Genomic DNA, 23,693 nt, shown 5'->3' with positions numbered 1-23,693 from the left:
CCAGAGGCCAGGCGGCGGCGGCGGCCGCAGGTACCGGCCGGGGTGTGGTGGCGGGGGGAGACGACGCTCGGTGTGTCGCAGTCTGCCCAAGGCTGCCCCCGAGGACGGGGGTTTGCGGCCGCTAAGCGTAAGAGCGTTGCTTAAGCCAGTCTTGTTTTAAATGTCGTTTTTAGATGATGTTCTGGCGAGCGGGGAGCAAGCGCTGCAGGAGGCCAAGGCCGGTGCCCTGCCCGGCCCTCGGAAGCCAGGAGACGGTGTGGCGGCTGTACCGCGGAAAGAGCTTAACCACGTTCCAAGTGGTGGAGTTTCAGACGAACCTCTGGAGGTGGAGCAGCTGCTCCTGAAGCAGGGAGCCACCGGCTCCCGGGAGCGTCCAGCCCATACCCACGGCGGCCTGGCAGGCGAAGGGAGACCCCAGATGGGACAGGCAAGTGATGGATGGGGCGCGATGAATGGGGCAGAAGCCTCAGATGATGTCTGTAAGGACAGAAGCGAGGAGCAGCCGGGTCAGCCGGCTGAGAGTAGGGACTTGGACCACAGAGAGTGGGAAGTTCTTTCTGAGCACCTGGCCTGGGGGGAGGCTGGCAAGAATGGCAGCGTGGAAGACTCCAGCAGCAAGGAATGGGAATACGGAGACTGCCCTGATGGGGACCTGAAAGCAAAGAGAGTTGCGGCCGTGCCCCCCATGTTTCAGAATATCCATGTGACTTTCCGTGTGCACTACATCACGCACTCTGATGCTCAGCTGATTGGTGTTACTGGTGACCATGAGTGTCTCGGCCAGTGGCACAGCTACGTTCCCCTCAAGTATGACAAGGATGGCTTCTGGTCTGAATCCATTAGTCTGCCAGTAGACACCAAAGTAGAGTGGAAATTTATCTTGGTGGAGAATGGGAAGGTCAGACGTTGGGAAGAATGCAGTAACAGGACCCTAGTGAGTGAACATGAAGATCAAATTGTTCATCAGTGGTGGGGATATCATTAATGGGTTTTTGGAAGCTGCTTATCTAATGGCAAACCTGCTTAGATTAATCACAGAGCCCCTAAACTCTACCCCGACTTCAGTAGGAGACCTCAAGTGCAGAGGTCTGTAAATCCTGTTATCAAACCTGGTTAAACTGCCCGAGCAGCAGATCTCAGCCATCCCCATCAGGAAATCATTTGTCAACCTGCAAAATCAACCTCAAATGCGTTCTGAAGATGTGTGGGGTAGGCTGTGGAGGCGTGAGCAGTGTTCTGAGCAGCTGCCTGTCCAGGTGAATCTGGACCCTGGGTTTGAGTTCGTGTCGCTTTGAGTGGGGCTGTGGGATGCATCTTTGTACCGACTGCTTAGGGCTTTTGAAGCGTACTAGGAAGTGTGGTTACCGACACTGTAATAGGGACTTCAGTGTTTTAACTTCTGTCGTGTATTGAATAAAGAATAAACACTTCCAGACTATATAGTCTGTTACAACTTGATCAGTGAACTGATTCATTTTAATAACTTTGGTAGAAGTGACCTGAAATCTTAGTGCTAAAGAATTCCTGACAAGTGGCTGACACTCTGGAGTAACAAAGTACCCCAAGGTACTTCATTCTCTACTCCCTGCTCTTCAGGAAGCACCTCAGCTCAAGTGGAAGCTTGGCAGATAAGTTCCTTATAGTCAGATCATCCTGCTGAGAGGAGAGCAAAGGTCAGAAAGGACTGACTGGGCTTAATGAATTACTTTGTCAGGGCGGGAGCAGGCTTTTAAAAAAACCTGGACTGCTGTGATGGCTAGGGAATAGGATTCTTCCTGAAATTGTTAGGTGGCATATACTGCCTACCTAGGAACAATACCACAGTATTGCTAGCAACTACTTAGCTTAAACTTGTATGCTTTTTTCAATACTAGGCTTTTCAACACAAATTTATTTGAAGTTGTGGCCTTATAGTAAACCAGGTAAAGCAGAATACTTCTAGCTTTAACCAGTTGATATTTTTTATATGACAGAAGCACCAAGCTGCTCTGCTTACCTGTGTTTTGTATTTTTGTTTACAAATACATGATGCCACTTGAGCAAGCTCTTTGTTCCATGAGGAACCTAGCTCTAGCTTTCAAATATCACTTCCCTGTGGTCTGAAGAGCATAGTTCTGTAGGAGTTCTGGAAGGTCATAAATTAGCACTTTAGTTTAGAACATTTACTTGAATATCACATTGTTGATCTAATTGCCTCTAATTCTTTCCTGCATTGCATGGTGGAACAGTCTGAATATCTGAAATAGAATGGATTTGGGTGATAGACTGGCAGATGAGCTTCAGACACTTACCTCCTGCATCTAATGCTTAATGGACATCCAGTTGGGGGGACAATATGAGAGCTGCTGTGAAGAACAAGTGTCTGAAATGTTACTGGGACTTCAGTACCAGCTGTTCCATGGAAGAAATCCATTGAGAGTAGGCTGGTCTGCCTGCTCATGCAGGCATAGCCACAAAACAGCTACAGAAAATCTTTGAGGGGGAAGAGTGAAGAGGGAGAGAGACTAATGCAAATGAACAACTTCATTGGCAAGTTGGAGTTTTCTTGTTCTCAGTAAAACAAGCCCCTCCCAGCTGTTGCTACATGGTAGATCAACTTGTTCTGTCGGTCAGTTACTTCTGCAGATACTAGCTTTGCTCTCTGGTTGTCTCAAGCAACTTGCAGATCCAGGTGAATAAATTTTATTTCCTTCAAGAGACCTTTTATAGAAGAGAACAAGGTAGGAAATGTGGGTGGGAGCTGAACTCAAGACTGACTGTAAGCTTGTTGGTAACTGCTTGTTCAAGATGAAAAGTACCTCTGTAACTACTGCATGAGAAGTACTGCAGGTCTGGAAGGAATGTAGTATCATTTCTGGCAACTGATTCAAAAGGGAGAGGATGGAGCTGACAATTCAGCCGGTGGTTGAAGCTGCTTCAGTGGTCTTAAACACATGCACATATGCACACACTAGTCCTCAACTTTCTCAACAGGAAACTAATATGGGACTTAAGGTACTTACTACATGAACTTAAAAGGAAAATAGGGCATAGTTAGCATGCCCTGGGTTGAAAAATAAGTATTAACATGAGGCTCATTTCATTTTAGGGGCTACAGCTTTACTGTAACAAATATTTCTACTGTTTAGTTATGCTTACTGTATATAAAGAGAAAGCTCTTAAATTCTGTCCATGTGCACCACCACTGAGTACACAAACATTTGTGTGGGCTTCATCAGTAACTTAGAGCATTAACTGAATAGGTAAAACTGTGCCGGAACTAATGGCTTGGTACCTTGATTACATTTTTTGCACTAAGCTCTTCTAACTATAAATTTAAGGGAACAATATCCCTAATATACAGAGGGACAGTTGAAAAAGAAGTTGATCTTGAAAAAAACATGAAGTCAAAGCAAAACATGTTATTTCAAGCTGTTTACAGTTCTTTTTCCCATTAATGCAAGCTCCTCGAATAGTGAGATATTATCAACTTAAAAAGCAGTTCAACAGCCACTGCTATTTGAGTGTATTTATACAGACACTGGAGGCTTGTCTGAGAAGATTAACTGTGGTATCAGATTAAGCAAGCCACTTAACCTACACTAGAATAGATTCTCTAATGCAGTGATGAACATGTTTCAGACTAACCCTGAGAAGTCTCTCAGATTGAGAACAATTTTCTTTTTAATTAAACACCCTGCACTTTGATCCCACAGACAATGCATATATAGTTGTCATGATTGCATCATCTTGCTGACTGATCAGGCAAGGTTTCTACAACGACGTGCACTGCACTTTTGTTGTAACCTCTAAATTATTCTGCCATTCACATTGCTGCCTGCACAGGAGGGCCTGTGCTCTGTAAATTAAATGTTATTTGAATGGTGAAAGAACTCTGGATTTTTGTATTACTGGAGGATCCGATTACTATTTTCCCCAAGTTTACAGAGGTGATTTCTCATTATTGAACAATCTATTCACTCAAGCATGAAGGTAGATTTAAACAAAGTTGCCTTGCTGTATAAAAACCATTATGCTAGAATGGGCTGATACCTGTCTAATACAATGTCCTGTCTGTGAGACTAGTGAAGCTACATGTGAGAAACAAGTTCTTGTTGACATTCCTATGTGGTTCTAACAGCCTTTCAGCCAGTGGCTTGGGATATCTAAAAGCAAATAATAAACTGTCTCACACAGCTTGGCAAAGCCAGAATGACTTCAACCAAAGATCTACCATTTAAGTTCACCTGCTCATACTGCCGACAACAAACTTCTGACAAATTAGATAATTTGATTACTTTTAGATGAACTGCAATCTACTCCTACTTGTGAAGCAGTTTGGTGTACAAATGCTAAATGCTGCACTTGGATAGTGAGCTGAGCAGACAGCCTAAGGCTGGGATGGGTACTGGGCATAAGCCAGTTTAAAGTCACATGCAGAAGCTTGCATTGCAACTCATTTGCTTCCTATTCACTTTGCAGGTGCCTTTGCAAAAAACCATGCCCATCCCACATTCTCTCTGGGAGTTAAACTTACTGTTTGGAGTCTCTCCACATGATCCACTCAAAAATATTAGACTAGTATTAGGTTTTCTCTCTTAGGGACTTGGCTGCCATCTGCGGTGTCCTGCTGTGGTCAAGATTTGCCTAACAGTCCTCCGACATCCACCTGTATGTCATGGAATAACAAAGTGCTGTTTGTGCTGCCAAGTCCAGGGTATATATTGCTGCTTGAGAGCCCATGAGTCTACAACCCTTTCGCCTCCCCAGGCCAATTCTTTGCCTTCTGCTGGTGGCAGGGAAGAAGCCCAGAGCTGTTGCCAACTCTGCTGAATTCCAGCATGAGGATGTTTAGCTGCCTTTTGGCTTGGCAGATCTCCCTTCTGTCTGACTATTTGTACCTCTCCACCTGCTCCCTTCTGTTCTCACAGGGCTGCAGTCTTCTGAAACTCTTTTTAGCTTGGCTCCTTGAACACAACTAAGAGTGCACTTTTCATTAACCTTTTCCAACCTGCTGGGCTATGGGGTGAAGACATGCTCTCCCTCTCTACACCTCACCCTTTTCTTACAAAAAACTGTGGGAGGTCTGTCAAATATGTAAAATAAGTCCAAACTGTGATAAACAAGCCATCTAAAATGATCGTTTCACTTTTCAGTGCAACCAATTCCTAGCAAAGGGGAGATGCCTTTATTAACATTTTGACTAAGCTTGCAACACTGTTGGAAAAAATGACAGAATCAGTGGAAAAAAATTATTAGGAAATACAGAAAATCACCTGAATTAGATCAAAACACTGTTGATAATAACTGAGGACAACTTAGGAACAACTCACTGATCTCTTCTTCCCACACAAGACGACCTCAAACAAAAAAACCCTCAGAGATTGGATCTACTCTGAATATAGTTCTGTAGCTTTGAAGTCAACAAAACCAAGCTTGTATCTGCATGGCTTGTGCTCATGAAGCTGCTTTTGATGAGGTGCACCTACAAATCATTTGGTTTGGGCAAAAACACTGGGTAAGCCCCTTGAATTCAAGCATGGCATTCCACACTGCCACAAATCCAAGGCCATAATTGCTTTTCAGAAAGCAGATAATGGGGAAAAACACTAATGCTGGTGAAGCTGCTTCACTGGCACCTCCTGCTGACCCTGGGGATGCTCTACTTTTCTGTGCTTGGGTACCCATTTATTTCAGAGGGACATCTTGCCCCTTGTTTTGTTAGTACTGTTTATAGCAAGGACTCCCCTGCTACCAGGCCAGCAGCTTCTGTGACCAACTTCTCAGACAGCCTTGCTAGACTCTGAAGGTGCAGCACTATTAAGCTGCTCTTCACCAACAGTCCCCAGGCAAAAATCAAATGGCAAATTCTGGAAAGTACTCAATTTGGGATGAGTACAAAGTTCTTCTTCCCCTGTACTTTCTTCAACAGCTATCTTGTTCCCTGAGATATTGTCAAACACTAATAAGGCTTTAAACATCAATCTGATACTTTAATGATCCTGTTCATCTTATTACTTTGTAATTGTTTTTAGCATTGGATAGTCTTTTAAGTGCAGTAAATCATTTGCCCACTGGTTCAAAATCCTCAGATGTCTGAAGACATAGGAGGTTTTAAAATAAATTCATGTATGCCAGGTGTGCTCAAAATCCTTCCTGTTTATTACTAAATCTTACACTAGGAATGACCTTTGAAAATATTACTCTTAGGCAGTCATATTAAAGGAAGGTTGACTGTATTGGTAACTCAACCGAAGAGCATTTTGGAGACCAACTGAAAGTAACATGCCCAGCTATTTTAGCAAACTTGTTAATATGGGTGGTGGATCCTGGAATTTAAGTCATACTAGACTGTTGTAAGAAAAAATGTCAGTATAGATTCAAAATGCAATTTTTTCTGCCTAAACTTCACCTATTTTAGATTTTACAGAGGGACATGGCTTGAAGAAGGGCAAAAAAATACCAAACTAGGAACATACCCTCAGCTGTAAGTCAACATATGAGTCCTATGATTATAAAGCTAACCCTAAGACAGACTGGACTCTGTACTATGAGTCAAGCCAAATATCCCAACAAGTAGTGAAAATTACATTAAAAATACCACTTGATGAGTCCATTCTGCTTAAAGGAATCATGGTCTAGGATGAAATCTGTGCAGTCTTGAACAGTAGGTATGTGGTTCAACACATTATTTCCTGCTTTTATTGGAAATACTTGGCAGTTCTGGAACATCCAGATGAATTGGAATTCATTGAAGTAATAACATGAAGTATGGAGGGAGGGGAAACCAATTTATTTTAGAATGGAAAAAAAATACCCAACAAACCATCTCAAAACTAATTTTCTAAAAACCAGGACCTGAAATGGCGTGCAAGATCCAGAACACATGGAAGAGATACTGGCACTTGAAGAAGTCAGCAGTGCCCTGTGGCCAGTGTTCCCCACAGCACACAGCTACTGAAAATACATGCGAGAGAGAGAGTCTGTATTTAGATGTATTGCTCCTCTGTATTTCCCACTCATTTAAAGGTAAAAACTCTAAAGAGTGTCATGGTTCCAGGCAAGAATTACAAAACCGAACTTTTATTGTTAATTTTAAAAAATATAATGTATTTTAAACACAATGTACATACGTGAAAGTAATCACTAAAGTATGCAGCGTCTTCCCTTTGATAGCTTTTTCTCCTTTTCTTTTGCTTTCCCTGTCTTCATGTCCTGAGTTCTGTTCACTGATGATATGGCTGAAAATAGCAGCAAGAACAGATTATCTGAACACCACCTTATGCTAAAATGATTGAGGCCTCAGATGCAGACACCTGAAGCTTTGTAATATCCTCCCACATGTTACACCATACTTATCAAGCCCTTATAAATGCAACTTTAGTTTGCAATTCTTTATATGCAGGACACAGAACAGATAAACCCAGTTATAAATAGGCATCACCTCATTTGCTTTGTGAAGCCAAAGCACCAAACGCTGGAGTAGTGGCAAAAAGCTATTGATTTCAGAATGTATCTTATGGGATCGTGTGAAATTAATACTTTTGGTCCAACACTTATGAAAACAGGTTTACTTAGTGTGTACGTAAAAGACTTCCCCACCCTCCCTTTATATGTTAATTCTCGATACATTACAGATGTATGTTTTTTGTAGATACAGAAAACAGGCAAAATGAAGATGTTAATGGATGTCAAAGAATAAATATGAGAACATTTACCTTATACTTTAAATAATTTGATTAGTTTTACCTAAATCGGGTCACTTGTATGTCCCTGTGTGCACTCCCTGATGTGGGGAAATAATAATTTCCCAAATCTATGCAGTGAGACTTAAAGGGGAAAAGGGGAAACAACTAGACTGTGCAATAAGAAAAAGTGCAAAGAAATTCTGTCTCACTTGGCATCCTGCCATCACAAGAGTTCATGAACTTTTAACCAGTGACTTTAATGGGAGCAAGAAGAGAACCTGAAAAGTTCTCCATCGTCACTGTGGTCATCTCAGATTTTTTAAAAAGTTGAGGAGGAAAGGATATACTTCTAGGGCCACTGCTGGGAAACCATTTTTCAAGTATAGGGCTCTCAGAGTATCTTTCAGAGTCAACAGCTTGTAAAAAATTTCATTTAATTGGACATGACAGCACATGAGGGCACCCCTGACCAGCTGCCATGTTTGAAATGTTAAGGATCTTGAAGCTTATTAGAGTTAAGGGGCTGAGCAACAGTGCATTGTGGAGTTAATCTAATTACTCTCCTAGGAGCAGGATAATGTAGAAGTGGGTACTGCTAGTAAAACAGGCACATCTAAACTGACCTCATGCAAAAACACAGGTAGTGCTTTGGCAGGTAACAAGAACTATTTCTGGAAAGTGTGGGTATTTTGAATAAAATAGAAATATTTTTGGTAAATCCTGGCACCTTGTTTTTTTATCTGTAATGATTCCATCAGGTTTTGCAGGCTTTCCATCTTGTTCTGTAGCCTCCTAGGTGTAGTCTCACTAGTTTCCATGAGCTGAGAAGCTAGTGAGAAAATTATTCATCAATATGTTACCACAGATTAAAAAAACATAAAGGTAATTATAAATTATTGAAACATTACATCTAAAGTAAAGTTCTTAGAAAATAGAATTTTAAAGAATGAAACTTCCAGTAGCAAAGAAAATGAGTAAGAAGACAAGGTTATTAACAGAAATTTTTACTCAGTGGTATTTCTGTTTAAGTGAAAACACAACCACATTTCTGTTTTGCCTATAAATTTCCTCATTTGGGGAATGGAGAAAAAGCGCTTTATGCTACTTAAGTAGTATTTATGCCCACAACTTCTAAGTTCCTATTTACCAGTAAAACTGCAAGGGTTGGACAAAGGAAAGCAGTAGTGTCAGTTGCATTTTATGGATGGAAAACAAAGGTACAGAAAGATGGAACTTACTAAAACCAGGAATAAAACCAGAAATTCCAAGTCTTTGAAGATCCAGACCAGTACAGAATTCAATAGGCACTGTGCCTGTCTAACTGAACACTGACATGGTCACACCAGTACCTTATGAACAACCACAGTTTCCCGCCCTGGAGCCTCTTCTGACCAGAACTTGGACTGTTTCATTTTTGCTACAGTCATCAATTCTCAAATAAAAAGAGGCAACAAAAAAATTACAAGGAGCCAGTGATGGAGGTAACTGTCTGACCAGATAAACAAGACAAAACAAAAAAACCCAAAACAGAACAAAAGTGAGTGATGCCACTTTGAACTGAGCAACGATTTGCAATTGACTGAAGATTACAGTTGTGACCTGCTAGATCTCCTGTGGTCTACATGGAAACAATTTGGGGTTTGTGTCCCATTGCAGAGATAGCCACGCCACAAAGCCTGCGTGTTTCCTAAAACAGATGCAACCCAGAACTGAAGCTCGTTGCAGGGATTGTTGAATTGCTCTACAGGTACAGAAATTTGCATGTACTCACTCACAAAGCCAATTCAGTGCTTTGATGGGGAGATGCCACGTACATTTGTGCTCTGCTTCTGAACAGGCATTTCTTAGTTCTTAAACATGCATTAAAAATACAGATTAGCTAACAAATATGCATTTCATCTTTGCACAGCCAGACAGCTGGGGGAAGCAAAGGTCAATGAGCAACAGTGTTAATGTTCTAGTCAGGATGAGTGCTCAGCCCAGCTGGTTTAGATAATACTCTGCATAAAGATGAGATCACGATATTTCTAAAATACAAAAGATAAAGTGTCTAAGGAGAAAACTCCGTTAATAAAATAACAACACAATACAGACATGCTAAAGTTAGGTTGAAACTACAAAAAAAATCCCAATGAGAAGCAGGCAACATTATTCCTTTTGAGCTCCTTGGAGCTATGGTTAGATTTCTGCCTGTACCAGAACTAGCTTAGAGCTAGGTGTGCATCTCCATTACACTCCCAACTGCAGTGCTTATGTGCACATTAAGAGAAATGCTATTTTCAGACCTTGCAAAATAGAGAAATGTGGTGTTTAAAAATCGTATTCAGTAAGAATTATTTGAAAATTTAGTGGCTTACCTGTTTTTCCTATTGCATTTACTCATTTTGGGATCTGTCACTTGAATGTAATAAAGCAGCCCTAATTCACTGGCAAGTAATTAATAGACTACCTTGAGAATGTTCATCAACTTCACACATATTTTGTGATACAAGAAAACTTATTTTTAAGAGCTACACACACAGCTTTCCATCAGTATTTCCAGTAAACCTCAGAACGTTTCTAAACATCATATAGGAACCACAACTGTTACAAATATCGATAAGAGGCAACTGGGTTGCCTGTCACTGCAGATATTGATGTTAAGCATCCCTACAATCTACATGAATAAAGCAATTTACCAGTTCATAAATTTAGCAATGTATGGAATTTATCTTCTCTTCTCTTTGTATAATACATTAATTAGCTGTTACATTTTACTCACAATTATTTATCACAGAAAAAGCCTTCTACATGAACAGAACTGTGACAGGGTGAAGGCAGTCTGATCAAAGCAAGAACAGGTCACTTTTTGCTAAGTGGACCAGAACCACTAAAGCAGTGCTTTGAAATGAACCATCATTAATTATGTTTCAGTAAGTTTGCACACTGTAATTGAACTTGCTGGAACCACAAGTGGAGGATCAATCAATCCATGTCAGCCCTCTACACTGGAGAATCTACTAGTGTTTACATTCAGCAACGTGAATTGATTCCGTAAGCAATGTCTTACAAAGGTACATAAAAATAAATGCAGTATGAAGTACAGATACCACAATCATTAACTGTAAAAGACTGTATCAGTGAATGATAGTTGGGACTCCACTATTTTCTACAGAATTGCTGAATGGCTGAATTTAACTTACAGTATCTAACTCTCTTGCTGTATCGGCTGGAAAGAAACCCAGCCAAGCTCTTTGGATCAGTAAATGGGACCAGACTTACTTATCTGGGGGACCACAGCTGCACCCTCTGGAGAGCCAACCTTCCTTGTGGACGGCCTGTGCTCTGGTGAGGCGCTGGGACCAGCTGCAAGGTCATCAGGTGGGGCAGTTAATAGCAAGTGTACTGGAGACCTTTCTCTGTATCTATCCGCCTGAGAGACCTTCTTGGGGGAGGATACAGAACAAGGAGATGCTGAGAAGATGGATGGACCTCCTAGGAGATATCCAAGCAAAGAGTAGTAAGCATACACCTAAAGAGAAACACCCATACTACCTTTGATGTTATCTAACAGTTACAAGGTTGGATTCCCTTTATTGCACTCTCATCCTTTCCATTCCTTATTAGTAGCCTAGGTGGCAGGAGATGATAGCCTCTTTGCAAAATCTGACTGTTGCTGTTAAAAGTGATTGTCATGTGAAGAATGGCTAAAAAACCTGCCTAGGAAAAAAGTAGGGCCTGCTTTTTTTCTCCTGGCTACTCGCTTCATGTTTACTTCCAAAACAGCCTGATGGGGGTATCATAGCTACTCCCAAGCTGAGAGTCCCCATACATTACTGCTGGGCTGACTTGGATCTCATTACTTGGATATAAGAAGCAGAAAAAAAACCCCAATGTTGCTTACAGAGGTCTGCCAGTTCACTCCTCTCCAATAACTGATTGATATGCTTTGAATTCCTGGCAGAAAGATAGTCATAAGGAAAAGAGACAAAATATGCACGGAAGTATGCAGTCAACAGAGTATGTAATGTATTATCATCAGAGTATGTATGTATTTTCATGTATATGGCACACAGCATGTGCATAAAAAAAAAAAAAAGTTTGCATGCCACTAAGATTTACTACAATTCTTCTCTTCCCATAGTCTGTTTCCTTACTCCTAACACCCCCCCTGGGACATCTCAAAAATAATTCAGGGTTTTTCTACTACTTCTCGGGTCTTCTATGTAAAAAACACTACTTGCAGCTATTTTGGAAACTGGGAAAAATCCCTGGCTGTTGCAGTAGCTATCAGCTAGAAGGCTGACAGTAACTACTCATGAGATTTTCTTTAATACTCAGAAATACAAAAAGAGGACCCATAGAAATTATTCCTCAGGACAAAGAGGAGTTCTAGCCTACCTCTGAAGCACAGTGGCTTAAATACTAAAAGAGAACAATTAAATACATCAGCATATGCAGTCAATTTTCACAGAATGGATAATCTATGGACAAGAAAACAGGAATCAGCTAAGACTAGTATCTTCAAACCCTGATGGTCAAAGTCATAGCCTTATATTTCTGTTTAGGTTACTAAATTCATCTCACCACACTTTAAAAGGTACTGATCACCCAGTACTTGAGAGAAAATCAATGGAATTTGCAATGATCTGATGCCTCTCAAATGCACATCCATATTTAGATACCTGAATACAGAATTCAAGAGCCTAAATTTAGGTCCCCAAAATTTGACAATGTTATCCACGCTAATTACACAAGACTATTGCTCCTCATGAATAACTGCCATGGAAGATATCTATTTCAAGTGTGCTGGCATCAGCCTCCATGGAGCTGGTTTGCAACAAGATACAGATTTTTCAGTAAGTGCAACAGCGACTTTATAATAGCACCTGCAAAGAGGTATTTGAGTAAACAACCTAAGAAAATATACTGTATTTGGAGTGTATTTTTTGTAGTATTCTGTAAAGTTCCAGTTTGACATCGATATGGCATATTCATCCTCAAATGTGGCCACTGAAAACTTACCAAGTGATGTAAAGGGCAGGATAATGTCTTGGGATTGAAGATCTGCAGTATGTAAGCATGAAGGATCCCTGCAAGCAAAATGACGGCAAAACTTGCATTCTGGAAGTATTATGCTAAGTTTTGGTAATGCTAACTAGCCTCCACAGTGAGAATGTGAAACTCTCATATGTAATCTCCAGATCTTATACATGTAAATTGAAAGCAAACAATGTAAATAAGTTCCAGAGCTCTTTCTTAGGGGGATGAAAGCAACATCACAGCTTTGTTTTGTAAATCCCAGGAAGCTTTTAGCATTATGAATAAAACAATACAAACACACTCAGGACTGATGCTATATTTAAAAAGCCTTAGAAAGTGAATCTCAAATGAGTACTTTAAGAAGCAGGTTACTTAGCTAAGTGAAAGCACTTCTCACGGTCCAAAAGGACCCTTTTCCACAATGCTTTCAGTAGCAGAGTCTCTAGCTGCAGTCTCCCTACATGGAAAAACATATCACTCTGAAAATCACAGCAAAAGCTGTGCCAGTAGGATCGCTGTATTTCACATTTGTAGAAGATAAGCTTGTTTTTCAAGCAGAGTGCAATGGCAGCCACATTCTAATAGTGAAGAAAAGGCATTGTAAAATTGTTCTACAAGTTCACTAAAAGAAGTTTGTTAGAGTTGGAGCAAATTTAGATTACTGATTTTGTGGATATCTTTGGGAAATAAGGACTACATTCATTATGAATACTGGGTAGTCATAAAGATGGAAAAAAGACAATAAACTTCTGCTTTGGACAAATAATGCCATTGCAATCTTCCATCTGGTTACTCACATAACAGTGCCTCTATTTAGCTTCTTCAGACCAGCTTCCAGTTATTAGATGCTTTTTAGCCCATATTGCACCTAGCATCAGATGGCTACCATAACATAAATTCTTGCCTTTTCCAGGTTTGGACCTATGTCTTTTCTCAAACACTGTAAATTCTTAGAGCACAGTGGTATTTGATGAGAGAATGGAAATGGTTTACTGATTAATTTCCAAAGAACAGCTAGACACATTTTAAGTATGAGCATTGAGAGACACTTGGAAGTGTTCCAGAGAAGTAAAATCTTGCTGAATTTAATGTCAAGCTTTTGTAGAAGTGCTCCATTTCCACCAGAAGCTCTGCTATTCCATCTGTATCTACACTAAATCCCCTTGCTAAGCATCCTTGAAGCATACAAAGTGCTGTCTTTCTTCATCATACAAAACTTTGACGCTCTATTGTAAAGCTTTTTGTGACAAACTCAGCTTTGGAACAGTCAAAAAAAAATCAAGTTAAAATTTTCTAGCAAATGTCACTTGCCATTTGGCATCTTATATTCTGATATAGTAACTCTGGATACAGCACAACTTTTAACTAAGGCACTAGGAAGAAAAGAAAAAAATAATTGAGCTTCACCTCAGAGACAATCAACTAAATCTTAGCTCTGCTGAAGCTACCAAGAAACATCTTGTTCCAGCTTTCCCTTTCCATATACCACTTGTGTATCGTTTGGTAAAGGTCCTTTATTAATTAATAAAGTATCTATTTAAAAGGAAATTAACTAACTTTTATGGACTTCAGCAATGTCCTGTGGAAGTCATTACCACCTTTTTCTTTACAGAAAATGACAAGGTGACAAACGCCTTGTGGTAATCCTTCTCACTTGTTTAACTATTGTTACTGTCACTTGCTGAACTACTTCTCGATTGTTTAATTACTCACTTGTTTTTCAACTGTGGTACACAGGAACAGGAGCTTTGGTGATAAAGGACACAAGCCTGGTCAATGAATCTTACACATCACTACTTCATTGAGCTACTATTTGAGCAGGATTTTGATCTACAAGGAGCTTCTAGTCTTTACTAGAATATAAACAACCATTTCCTTCCCAACTGTTAAATCCATTTTGTACAACAACTCTCTTTTTATTTCTCAAAATATTGTCTGTATCGTCCTACTGTATACACTTAATCAGCATCTGTATCTGTGTTGTCCGTGACCTTTTCAGAAAGGTGATTCCTCACCTCTTGCAAGGATTAGATCGTAGGCCAAAGGCAGCAGCACATCCTCTACTTGCACCATCTCTGTGTAGAAAGACGTAGAAAGACAACATCAGGACTAGCACTACCAACAGCACTGAGATAGTCATGTACAGACAGACAGCTTTGTATACTGAGGGATGATTAGGTGCAGGATTCTCCCATCCTTGTTTCAGCTCTGTAAGAGAACACTGTTGCAAGGGAGAAAAATTCTCAGAAAATCCAAATGGTCTGAATCATAAAAGCTTCCAATCATATGTAGAAAATAACAGCTTCTCCCACTGCTACCATAAACAGAGAACATAGGCAATAATCATATAGTACAGGCTGGCAAAGGACACTGTTGATTGTCATGCTCTATCTATGTCAGGAATCCATCTATGATAGTCAAAGTCAAGGCAGAAAGAGGTTGTACATTTACTACTTAAAAAATCAGACAGACTGGCCAACTTCTGTGCATGGTTGTGACAACAGAAGCTTCTATATTTAAGCCGTCAAAAATGTTCAAGTTGGTAACAGGCAGATCTTTTGTTCAGTAAAAATACCCGGGAAAAGCAGAGAAAGCCAGAATACACAGGCTATTGGGACTGATGTGATTTTGTTCTACCAGAATGTACTATGGGAAAACTGTCATGGTTTAAATAAATTTGATCCTAATCGAAGTCCATTAATTATATTTTCCTTTATGAAGTATCCTTATGTTCTGTATTAGAAACATCAGAATTTGTGCTGTATTGATTTTTCAACTTCATGTACCACTGTCATTATCATTTGCTGGGTAAAAAAATAATTGCCTGCTTCAACAATGAGAGAAGAGATATCTACATAAAGCAGAAAAAGAAAGGAGTTCTAAATGAAAATAAAAGCAGAAACAGCAAAAATCAAACAATAAAGGCAAATGGTGTAGTCACCTTCTATTTCCCTAACACCTAAAGCATCTAAGGAACCTGGCAAGCAACAGCAGCTGTGGAAGCTTTCAGATTATCTCAAGCTTACTCGTAAACCCAACTTTCTTGCAAAAAGTCATCCTATACTGCTCCTGATGCACACAAATAGCCAGATACTAGTTTTAGAAGGCAATACAAGTACACAGCACACAACAGAAAGTAACAGTATATTACACTTTTTTCCTCATGGTTGCTAAAGGTGATTTCCTCCCACCATTTCTGTCATCTTTACCAAGATCCACAGAAGGAATGTCATAGTCTGAACTTTTTATTTCTTGAGGAATCCTCTTTAGACCCTGCAATGTTTTTTCCTTCAAAATGCCTGGCTTGGAAGGCATCTGAAATAAAATAATCAGTTACAAAGTATTATAAAGGCATTATCTTTTTAAATTCTTACCTATACTCAAAGTCAAATGTTTTCCCCCCTCTGCTCTTGTCTTACCAGTTAGAAACAGGGTGGGTTTCTTGTAATTTTAGTTAAGAAGTGTTGGAAGCTAGCTCATGATAACTTGAAGAATGTCAAAATACCCTCTGAATATAATCACACTCTTATCTGGAAAGCTATCTGACAGAAATATGTAGAGCAACTAAATATGACTTAAGGAAAAGAAAACTAACATCTGCGTTTTGTAAAAAAGGTTACAACTACAGTTTCAAGGTCAAAACCATTAAAATAAGCCTTTAATTATGAAAGCTTCTTCCCCCCAATACAACCATTACCTTTTTCAGTTCTCAGAACCAATAATCTTTGCTTATGTGAGAACTCCATTTTCTCTTTTTTTAACCTGTGATCCCAGGTATTACCGTACAGAACACAAATACAGCTCTGAAGACAGAAATACTAGTATATCAGGGTGTTTTCTAGGTGTTTTCATTTCTGTAACATCTGAGTTGTCTGCAAATATGCACCACTTTATTGTCATAGCCACACTCTGCGATGAAGTGCAATATTATTCTCATTTTACTGATCAGGACTTGAGCAAAGGCCTGCTTCAAAGAACCCTTTCTTTCTGTGAAGAACTGGATTTTTCAGACTACTCAAAACTTTACATGTTCAAAGCATCTCTTGCACTGACTTATGCTTCATCTGTGGATGGAACTGGCTAGAAACATTTTGCTAACATGTTTTCATTGGAAAAAAAAAAAAAGTCATTTCCAATGGGAACATACTAGTGTCAGCAGAGCTTATATAGAGAACAAATCCTCAGCTTCATAATGGGTCAATGTGATACTGCATCAGACCAAATCCTTCTTTCCCACATTCCAGCTAAGAAACCAGTCTATCGACCAGGTTAGGTCTCTGTCTCAACTGTTGGAGAGAACTCAAAGAGAAAAGAACAGGAGTGCCTGATGCTGCAAGGATTTCACAGAATTATCCTTTGTTCCTTGATGTATATGTTTGTCACAACATCAGAAAGAAAAACAGAAAAAATTACTGAAAAATATCTTCACTAACTTGTAATATCCTGCAGATTTTGAGATAAAAATTAATGAAAAAACCTCTACCAATTTCTGTGGGAGATACATCAGATCCCTTTTGGAGAATTATAAAATATCTGTATAGAAAATACCAAAGGATTTTTTTTTTTTTCATGAGAGATTTGAGTTGATGTTTTCTGTAATGAAAAATTAGAACAACACTAGCATCTAATTTAAATCTAAATGTAGATGTACAAAAACAAAAGGAAGGAAGGACAATGATGTGTCTTTCAGGACAAAATTCATCAAAATTAGTGAAGACTAGCTTGGAGAAAGATTTAAGTATTGAAAGCTACTACAGCTCAATCAGATGTTGAAATTTATCAGGAACTACGTACAAGTCTATTTTCACTGTCAAATGTAAGTGATTTACAGCAAGTAAAGTGCTAGCAAAAAAAAAAGTGAAAACAGATCAGTACCTTCAATTTTAATAGTTTATAAATGTTATTGGTGATAGAAGTAAGAGAAATTCCTATTGCAATCTATAGAATTTTTTGTTGGTTTTATATGTATTTTGCAAACAGAAAAAAAGGAAATCTGAAAGGTCATAACATAAAAGAAGTTACAGAAAATTATTTCATCTTTGGTGTAAAGAATTCACTCTTGGACACTCCTACCAGATGCTCTCCGATTTAGAAATTCCATGTTATTTTTACTCTTTGGAACATCCCCATTTCCTGTGCAGTCTCCCATTTTGAGGCAGGTACTCACATGAGGGGCACAGCTGGCCAAGTTCAGGGAAGGTGGCACAATAGCAGAGTGCAGGTGGGAGAGGGGCACTACATGCTGAAGCTTTCCTGAAGCAGAAGCTGATGAGTAGCCTGGGCCCTGCAGCTCCTGCAGAAAAACATTAGTCAAGCAGCATAAGCAAGTATGGCTAAGCAGAATTAATGGGCATAGACAGCACACTCTCTGTAGCAGGGCATCTCTTTTAGTTAAATCTTTTATAATATGCAGCACTCAATTCTCCAAACACTTCCTTGTATTTATTAAATGTGCTCAGACGTAATCCTTTTAGTGACTGAACTGGGTGCAAGAGCAGTACTTTTGTTTATTTTCAGAATTTTAATGTATGTTCTGGAACCATTCAAATGGAGGACATCTCAAGGTCACCACAAAATTAAGCTGTCCCACAGTTCTTGTAGCTTTTTTTCCCCCACTTAAGTGGGGAAATTTTCTTGTGGTGGCCACAAGAAAATGCTGAAGGGTCAGTGAAATCAAAGCTTAGCAGCTGAAGCATATGGTCCAGTATTCCTGTAGCTGTTTAATTTTTTTCTTGCCCTTACTGTAAAAAAACACTTCATTGTAACCAAAATTATGGACGTGACTTGTGCAGCAATGAGGTAGCCCATTGTAAAAAAAGGTTTCAGAACACAAACTTTTTTACAGTACTTGGCAGCAAATAGGGTTACACTTAAAGTTAGGACACAAAGTAAATGCATCTAACTTTATACTCATGTTTCTCTGTTAACATACTTACTTTTACATCTAAAGTATGCTGCAGTCTGACACGCATAGCTTCTTGTTCCTGACACTGGATTATGCACTGACATTCTGCAAATTGCATGGATGCCTGTAAGAGAGGATAGAAGGGGCATAAATTAATTTTGTTAACTTTCTGTGGATTATACTTTTTCCTGTTTTCTTTCTGATAAAGAAACAACAAGGTACACATAGAGATGCTGTATTTCTCTATTGCTCTTAGTGTAGAAATACTGCAATATGACCAGATACCTTTCTTGATAGGCTTACAAAAGCAACTGACCAGTTATATGACCCTAGTAGCCATAACATGCACACTATAATATCACAGAAGGGAGCTAATACTGTCAGGGACAGTCCTAGACCTACTGAACACCTCTGGGATTAGAACCTTCAACTGTGCTAATGAGGTAAAACTATACTCAATGTTTTAAAATGGATGGCTGGTAACTTCGTTGATATGTCTTTGTTAAATTATTATATACTCATTCTTTTAAAAGTTTACTCCAAAAAGGTGTGAGAAGATCTATTAACATAGCTATTTTTCATTGAGTGCTTGTCAGAATAGCAAGAAGAAAAAGAAAGGAAGCTCTAGTCCAAAGCAGAAAAAGAGAGACAGAGACCTTTATGAACCAGGCTGCTTTTCTCACTAGCAGACTTCCCTCTTTGGTTTTAAAATAAAACCTGACTCTGTCTGTGCTTGTTTATGACTGCCACTGAGGCACAGGCAGGGTCCCTGAGGTGCTGTGGCTGTATCATTACAAGCAGCAATTTTTTGAACATTTAATTTTAAATCATTGTCAAGCAAGATGGTCAATTACACTTTATGATGTTTATACAATGGATGTTTTGCAATGGTATATACGAACATCCAGTCAAATGACCCAGTACAACCTTTACTAATTTCTAAGAATTGTTACTCTGTTTACCATATGTGCTAGTTTTCAGTTAGCACCTGACTCCACTGTGTCTCAGCTTCTCTGCCAGTTGGTTAGTACTGTGCACAATGACATATACAACAAAGAAAGTTAAGTTTCCAGTGTCAAGCATTTAAATTAAGCAATGACACACTCAGGAGGAGGCATCACAATTACTTCTACTATTTTTTAAAGTAATAAAGCAATTTGAGAATGACACCTTACATGGAAATTTACATCCTGAAAAGCTAGAATTCTGAGAAGGTGAAAAGAACTCTTTCTTCTGGAAGACCAGCAGCTTACCTGTAGAGCACCTGGGATTTATGTGCTAGCGAGATCAACATGTAGAACCTAGCCTTAAGAGTCAAGTATGTCAGCAACAGAAACCTCAACTAAGAAAGTCAAATGAAACAACATGATGTTTTTAAAAATTTCCCTCACCCTGAGGGACCTACAGCTCTAGGGCCCCAGAAAGGGCTGAGCATGGACAAGTGTGTGGAGTCAGTGTGTGCCAACACTTGGTTCCACTGGAGTCCCTGTTATATTGAATCATAGTCTTTCTCATCAGAGAAAGGAGCAGTGCCAAGAGCTAGTGGAAGGTCTGGAAGGTCAATCTACTGTTAGGAAGATCAATCTGCTTTAAATTCCCTGCAGTTTGTATTTCCCCGAGCTAGTAAGGAGTAAATCAAGAATCCTCTTAAAGAAAATTGAAGCTTTTTACCATTAAAAAACCAGAAAACAGTCTTAACTATAGGTATCTCTTCAGGTAAGTATCTCAGAGTACATGTGAATAGGCTAAACTAAATACAACCTAGGTAAAAGGTCATACATTTTCTCTTCCCAAGTGACTGCAGAGGAAAGCATCCCAGAAGTTTCAGTGAACTGAAAGCTACCTTAAATTACCTTATCAAGGGCAGTCTCCATCCTAGATATTTTTTCTTTCAGACGTTTGTCTTGTGATCTCAGGATGTCCAGTTCCCCAGAAATCTTGGTATTTTCTGCTGTAATACAGCTCAAGTCTTGACTTAGTTTATTATTTTCTTCTTTGAGGTAATGCTTCTCCTGAATTTAAGATGAGGACAACAAAGTACAAGTCAAAAAGTTGTAACTACCTACATTACACATACTGTTTTTCTGCAGTTATTTTTTTTCTTTGAAAGATCTGAATTAACCTTTTTAGAAGCTTAGCTATTGCATCCTTCAGAAAGATGAGGTTTTGCAACAAGAAGACAGGTATTATAAAGAAAAGTACAATTGGACAGGTCTGATGAAATAACATCTTAGATTTTATATCCATTTTGAAACTAGAATTTAAGCTTCCAGATCCATAGGTTCCAAAGCCAATAAAGAAGGAGGACGGGTTATAGTGATCTTTCAGTAAACTCCAACTATTGGTAACTGAGTAATTTCTTTGTCACAGAAAATGCTAAAGACCTCAATATGCTAGACAGACTCTGACACAGAGAGTTTACAACCACAGCTGCAAAGAACCACCTCAGAAAACAAAGAGGGGAAGCAATGTGGGCCAAATTCAGAAGCATACAGAATTTAGTTGACATTTTTAAAAAGAGCTGGTATGTAAGAGCCTGATTCTCATTGAAACTAGTACTGTTCTTTCATGGAGAACAAATATAAACTAAAACCTGTCTTTACATAGAGGCTAATTTATTTGGTGGAGATATTCTCTGATATATGCTAGGGGAAGGACAGGAAGGGTGCCCATTACATCAAATAAAATTCTTTTTCATCCTTCCTCGGCCAATTGTGCCTTTGGCCATGCATTCCTCCAAAGAAAAATTTCTCTGAATACAGTTAAATACTTTTACAGGGAGCTTTTGTGACCTTAGCTGCATTTGTCATTGCCTCTTCCAAGAATTTAATCTTGCTCTGTAATGCGTCTATCTGTTCTCTCTTGGCTGTGATCAGCTTCTGCATTCCCACTGCAACTTTCATGGCTGTAAAAGACAAGGTTAATTCTCAATAAACATCGATTATGCATTCTGAGTTCTGATAAAAGACTCTGGAAGTCAGTTATTAATGTCAGCAATATGTTAGAATATGTAAATTGAACCAGGATTCCCTAGTCACTTATGTGTGCAAGCCACCCATTAGAATCAGCTGGAGATTTGTCCAAGGTAGTGGCACCAGACCCATCACACACAGAAGACAATAAGAGAGCATTCCTTGGAAATATGCGTAAAGATCTCCTGAGAAAACTCAAAAGTTTTACAGTATGAAATAAATGGTAAAATGAAAATGCTGGCATCTGCAATACTTTATTTCACAAAGTTGCTGGAATATTATTATAGTATCTGTTGAGGGATCAATACTTCCAAAATCCCCTTGTTAAAAAGACAAATGTGTGATTTGGGGGAAATGCAATCCATAACAACAATTACCATCCGATCCCTCCATATTCTTTAGAGCAGTCCTGGTCTGTTCCAGTTCAGCTTGGGCAGATTTCAACTGCATTTTCAGTCTGTTTGCAGTATTTTCCATCTCCTTGACTTTATCCTGGTAATCTCTCTTCAAATCTTCAAATCCCTCTGGTAAATAAAGTAAGTAAAGATCGAAATTCTAGTGTCAAAAATTATCATTCTTCTAGACTAAACTAACTGATCTCTCACCTACCCTCTTTAAAGGAATATTAGATATGCAGATAACTAAGACATAAGGCAAGTAACATCCACTGCTGACAAATGCACAACTAGTAGTTCATTGTCCTGCATGTCAGCAAAAGCTGTTTCACCCAAAACAAACGTGTTCTTTGGTCACTTGTCAAAGCAAGAGTATAAGAAAGTGATAAAAATCCCCATTGCTGAGTTCCTGTTGCTAGAACCAACTGCATATTGTGAAAGTTAAGGGTATTAGTGAGAGACAGCATTTTGCCCTGGTAATTTTTCTCTCCAGCCACACTTATAACCACTTAGGTCTGAACTGACCTAATTTGTCAAGCATTCCACTGCAACTCTACTTCTCAGCATTGTTTTTTATCTCTCTCTTCAACCCCTAATGTCACCCATACCACTGCAAGCCAGCTCTGTGCTCAGACTCTATCAACGGCTTGGCCCTAATTCCTCTATGTTTTTTCACTCCGATAAACCTTTCCTAAAGCTCATTCACGCTGACAGTACTATAGAAACCTAAGGCAGACCTTTCATGTAAAAATCACAGTATCTGTTCAATCTTTACAACATTTAATGAGTTTAAAAGTATAGCCAAGTTGTGAAGAAATAATGTTACCCATGGGTATTTTATAAGAGTACAGGGGTGTGTAGCGAGCAAAGCATGTGAACAGTATCATCTGGCTGCAGTGCAGATTTAAGAGCAGAACTCCCTGAATTCTGGTAGTTGCCTTGGGTCCAGCCCCTGATTTTTTTAAGTATTACCTTGATCAGGCTCCCCACACAACAGTTGTGAAAACGCAGGAGTTAGAACATAAACTTTTAAATAACATTGTAGCAAAACTACTCCAAAACAGAAACAACGTTCCACTGTAATTTGACCATGGATGGTATACTAGTGCTCTTAATTAACACTGAGGAAAAAGTGGTCAAGTTTCTATTCTGTGATTTACTAAATCTGTTTCTCTGATCTCCAGAGTGAAGCGGCTTAAGTATTTTTGCTCCAGGTAGTGAGAGACTGCCATAAAGACTGCATTCCTATCATTCTGTCAGAATCCCAAACCATGACATAGCTCTCTGAAGCAATCTGACCATCCCATGCTGGCAGGGAACCTTCTTGTGTACAAGCAGCCATATTTGGACTCAGCAAGCAAGCTGCTCTTTTATTTTTAACATCAGCCCAATTTAGCAGCTCTTGGAGCTGAGCTAAGTTGAGGATTCCTACCTGCAAGGCCAGCTAGCTCACTCTGACTGGCTTGAAGTTCATTCATTAGCTTATCTTTTTCCAGTTTCATATCATTAAGTGCATGGAGCCTCTCAGTGCATGTCTTAACCAGTTTAACCTTTTCCAGTTCCAGCTCACTCAGTCTGGCCTCCATTTCATGTATTCTGGCTTCTTTCTCATCCTTTGCAATCTACTTACATAAAAAACAATAGTATCAATGTGTAATATATATAATTATAATAACCACAAAGATGTGCAGTTATCATTATCACTTTAAATCTCAATTGTCAGAGAGCAGTT

General features: G+C 39.2%; 2 protein-coding genes across 5 annotated transcripts in view; one reads left to right on the top strand and one right to left on the bottom strand.

The window, feature by feature from the left end:
* STBD1 (starch binding domain 1) overlaps positions 1 to 1,458 on the top strand; it is a 2,019-nt gene extending 561 nt beyond the window's left edge. The window contains exons 2-3 of the mRNA XM_026847903.1: positions 5 to 30; positions 174 to 1,458. Coding sequence (XP_026703704.1) covers positions 5 to 30; positions 174 to 985 — 838 coding nt within the window. The 3' untranslated portion in view covers positions 986 to 1,458. The remainder of the gene's footprint in view (positions 1 to 4; positions 31 to 173) is intronic.
* Positions 1,459 to 1,561: 103 nt separating this feature from the next.
* CCDC158 (coiled-coil domain containing 158) overlaps positions 1,562 to 23,693 on the bottom strand; it is a 39,442-nt gene continuing 17,310 nt past the window's right edge. For 3 of the 4 annotated variants that reach the window (XM_026848127.1, XM_026848130.1, XM_026848129.1), the window contains 12 exons: positions 23,394 to 23,583; positions 21,944 to 22,090; positions 21,387 to 21,499; positions 20,448 to 20,606; positions 18,626 to 18,718; positions 17,857 to 17,982; positions 15,841 to 16,004; positions 14,705 to 14,764; positions 12,672 to 12,739; positions 10,929 to 11,141; positions 8,395 to 8,496; positions 6,725 to 7,220 (listed from right to left, as the gene is read on the bottom strand). In XM_026848127.1, coding sequence (XP_026703928.1) covers positions 7,126 to 7,220; positions 8,395 to 8,496; positions 10,929 to 11,141; positions 12,672 to 12,739; positions 14,705 to 14,764; positions 15,841 to 16,004; positions 17,857 to 17,982; positions 18,626 to 18,718; positions 20,448 to 20,606; positions 21,387 to 21,499; positions 21,944 to 22,090; positions 23,394 to 23,583 — 1,530 coding nt within the window. In that variant the 3' untranslated portion in view covers positions 6,725 to 7,125. Of the gene's footprint in view, positions 4,649 to 6,724; positions 7,221 to 8,394; positions 8,497 to 10,928; positions 11,142 to 12,671; positions 12,740 to 14,704; positions 14,765 to 15,840; positions 16,005 to 17,856; positions 17,983 to 18,625; positions 18,719 to 20,447; positions 20,607 to 21,386; positions 21,500 to 21,943; positions 22,091 to 23,393; positions 23,584 to 23,693 lie in introns of those variants that run through there. The other variant, XM_026848128.1, reaches the window with a different exon arrangement.

The sequence above is a fragment of the Athene cunicularia genome, assembly GCF_003259725.1.
Source record: "Athene cunicularia isolate RWA chromosome 4 unlocalized genomic scaffold, athCun1 chr4_part2, whole genome shotgun sequence".
NCBI lineage: Eukaryota > Metazoa > Chordata > Aves > Strigiformes > Strigidae > Athene > Athene cunicularia.
The sequence above is the reverse complement of the archived record's forward strand: the minus strand, read 5'-3'. Positions and strand labels throughout refer to the sequence as shown.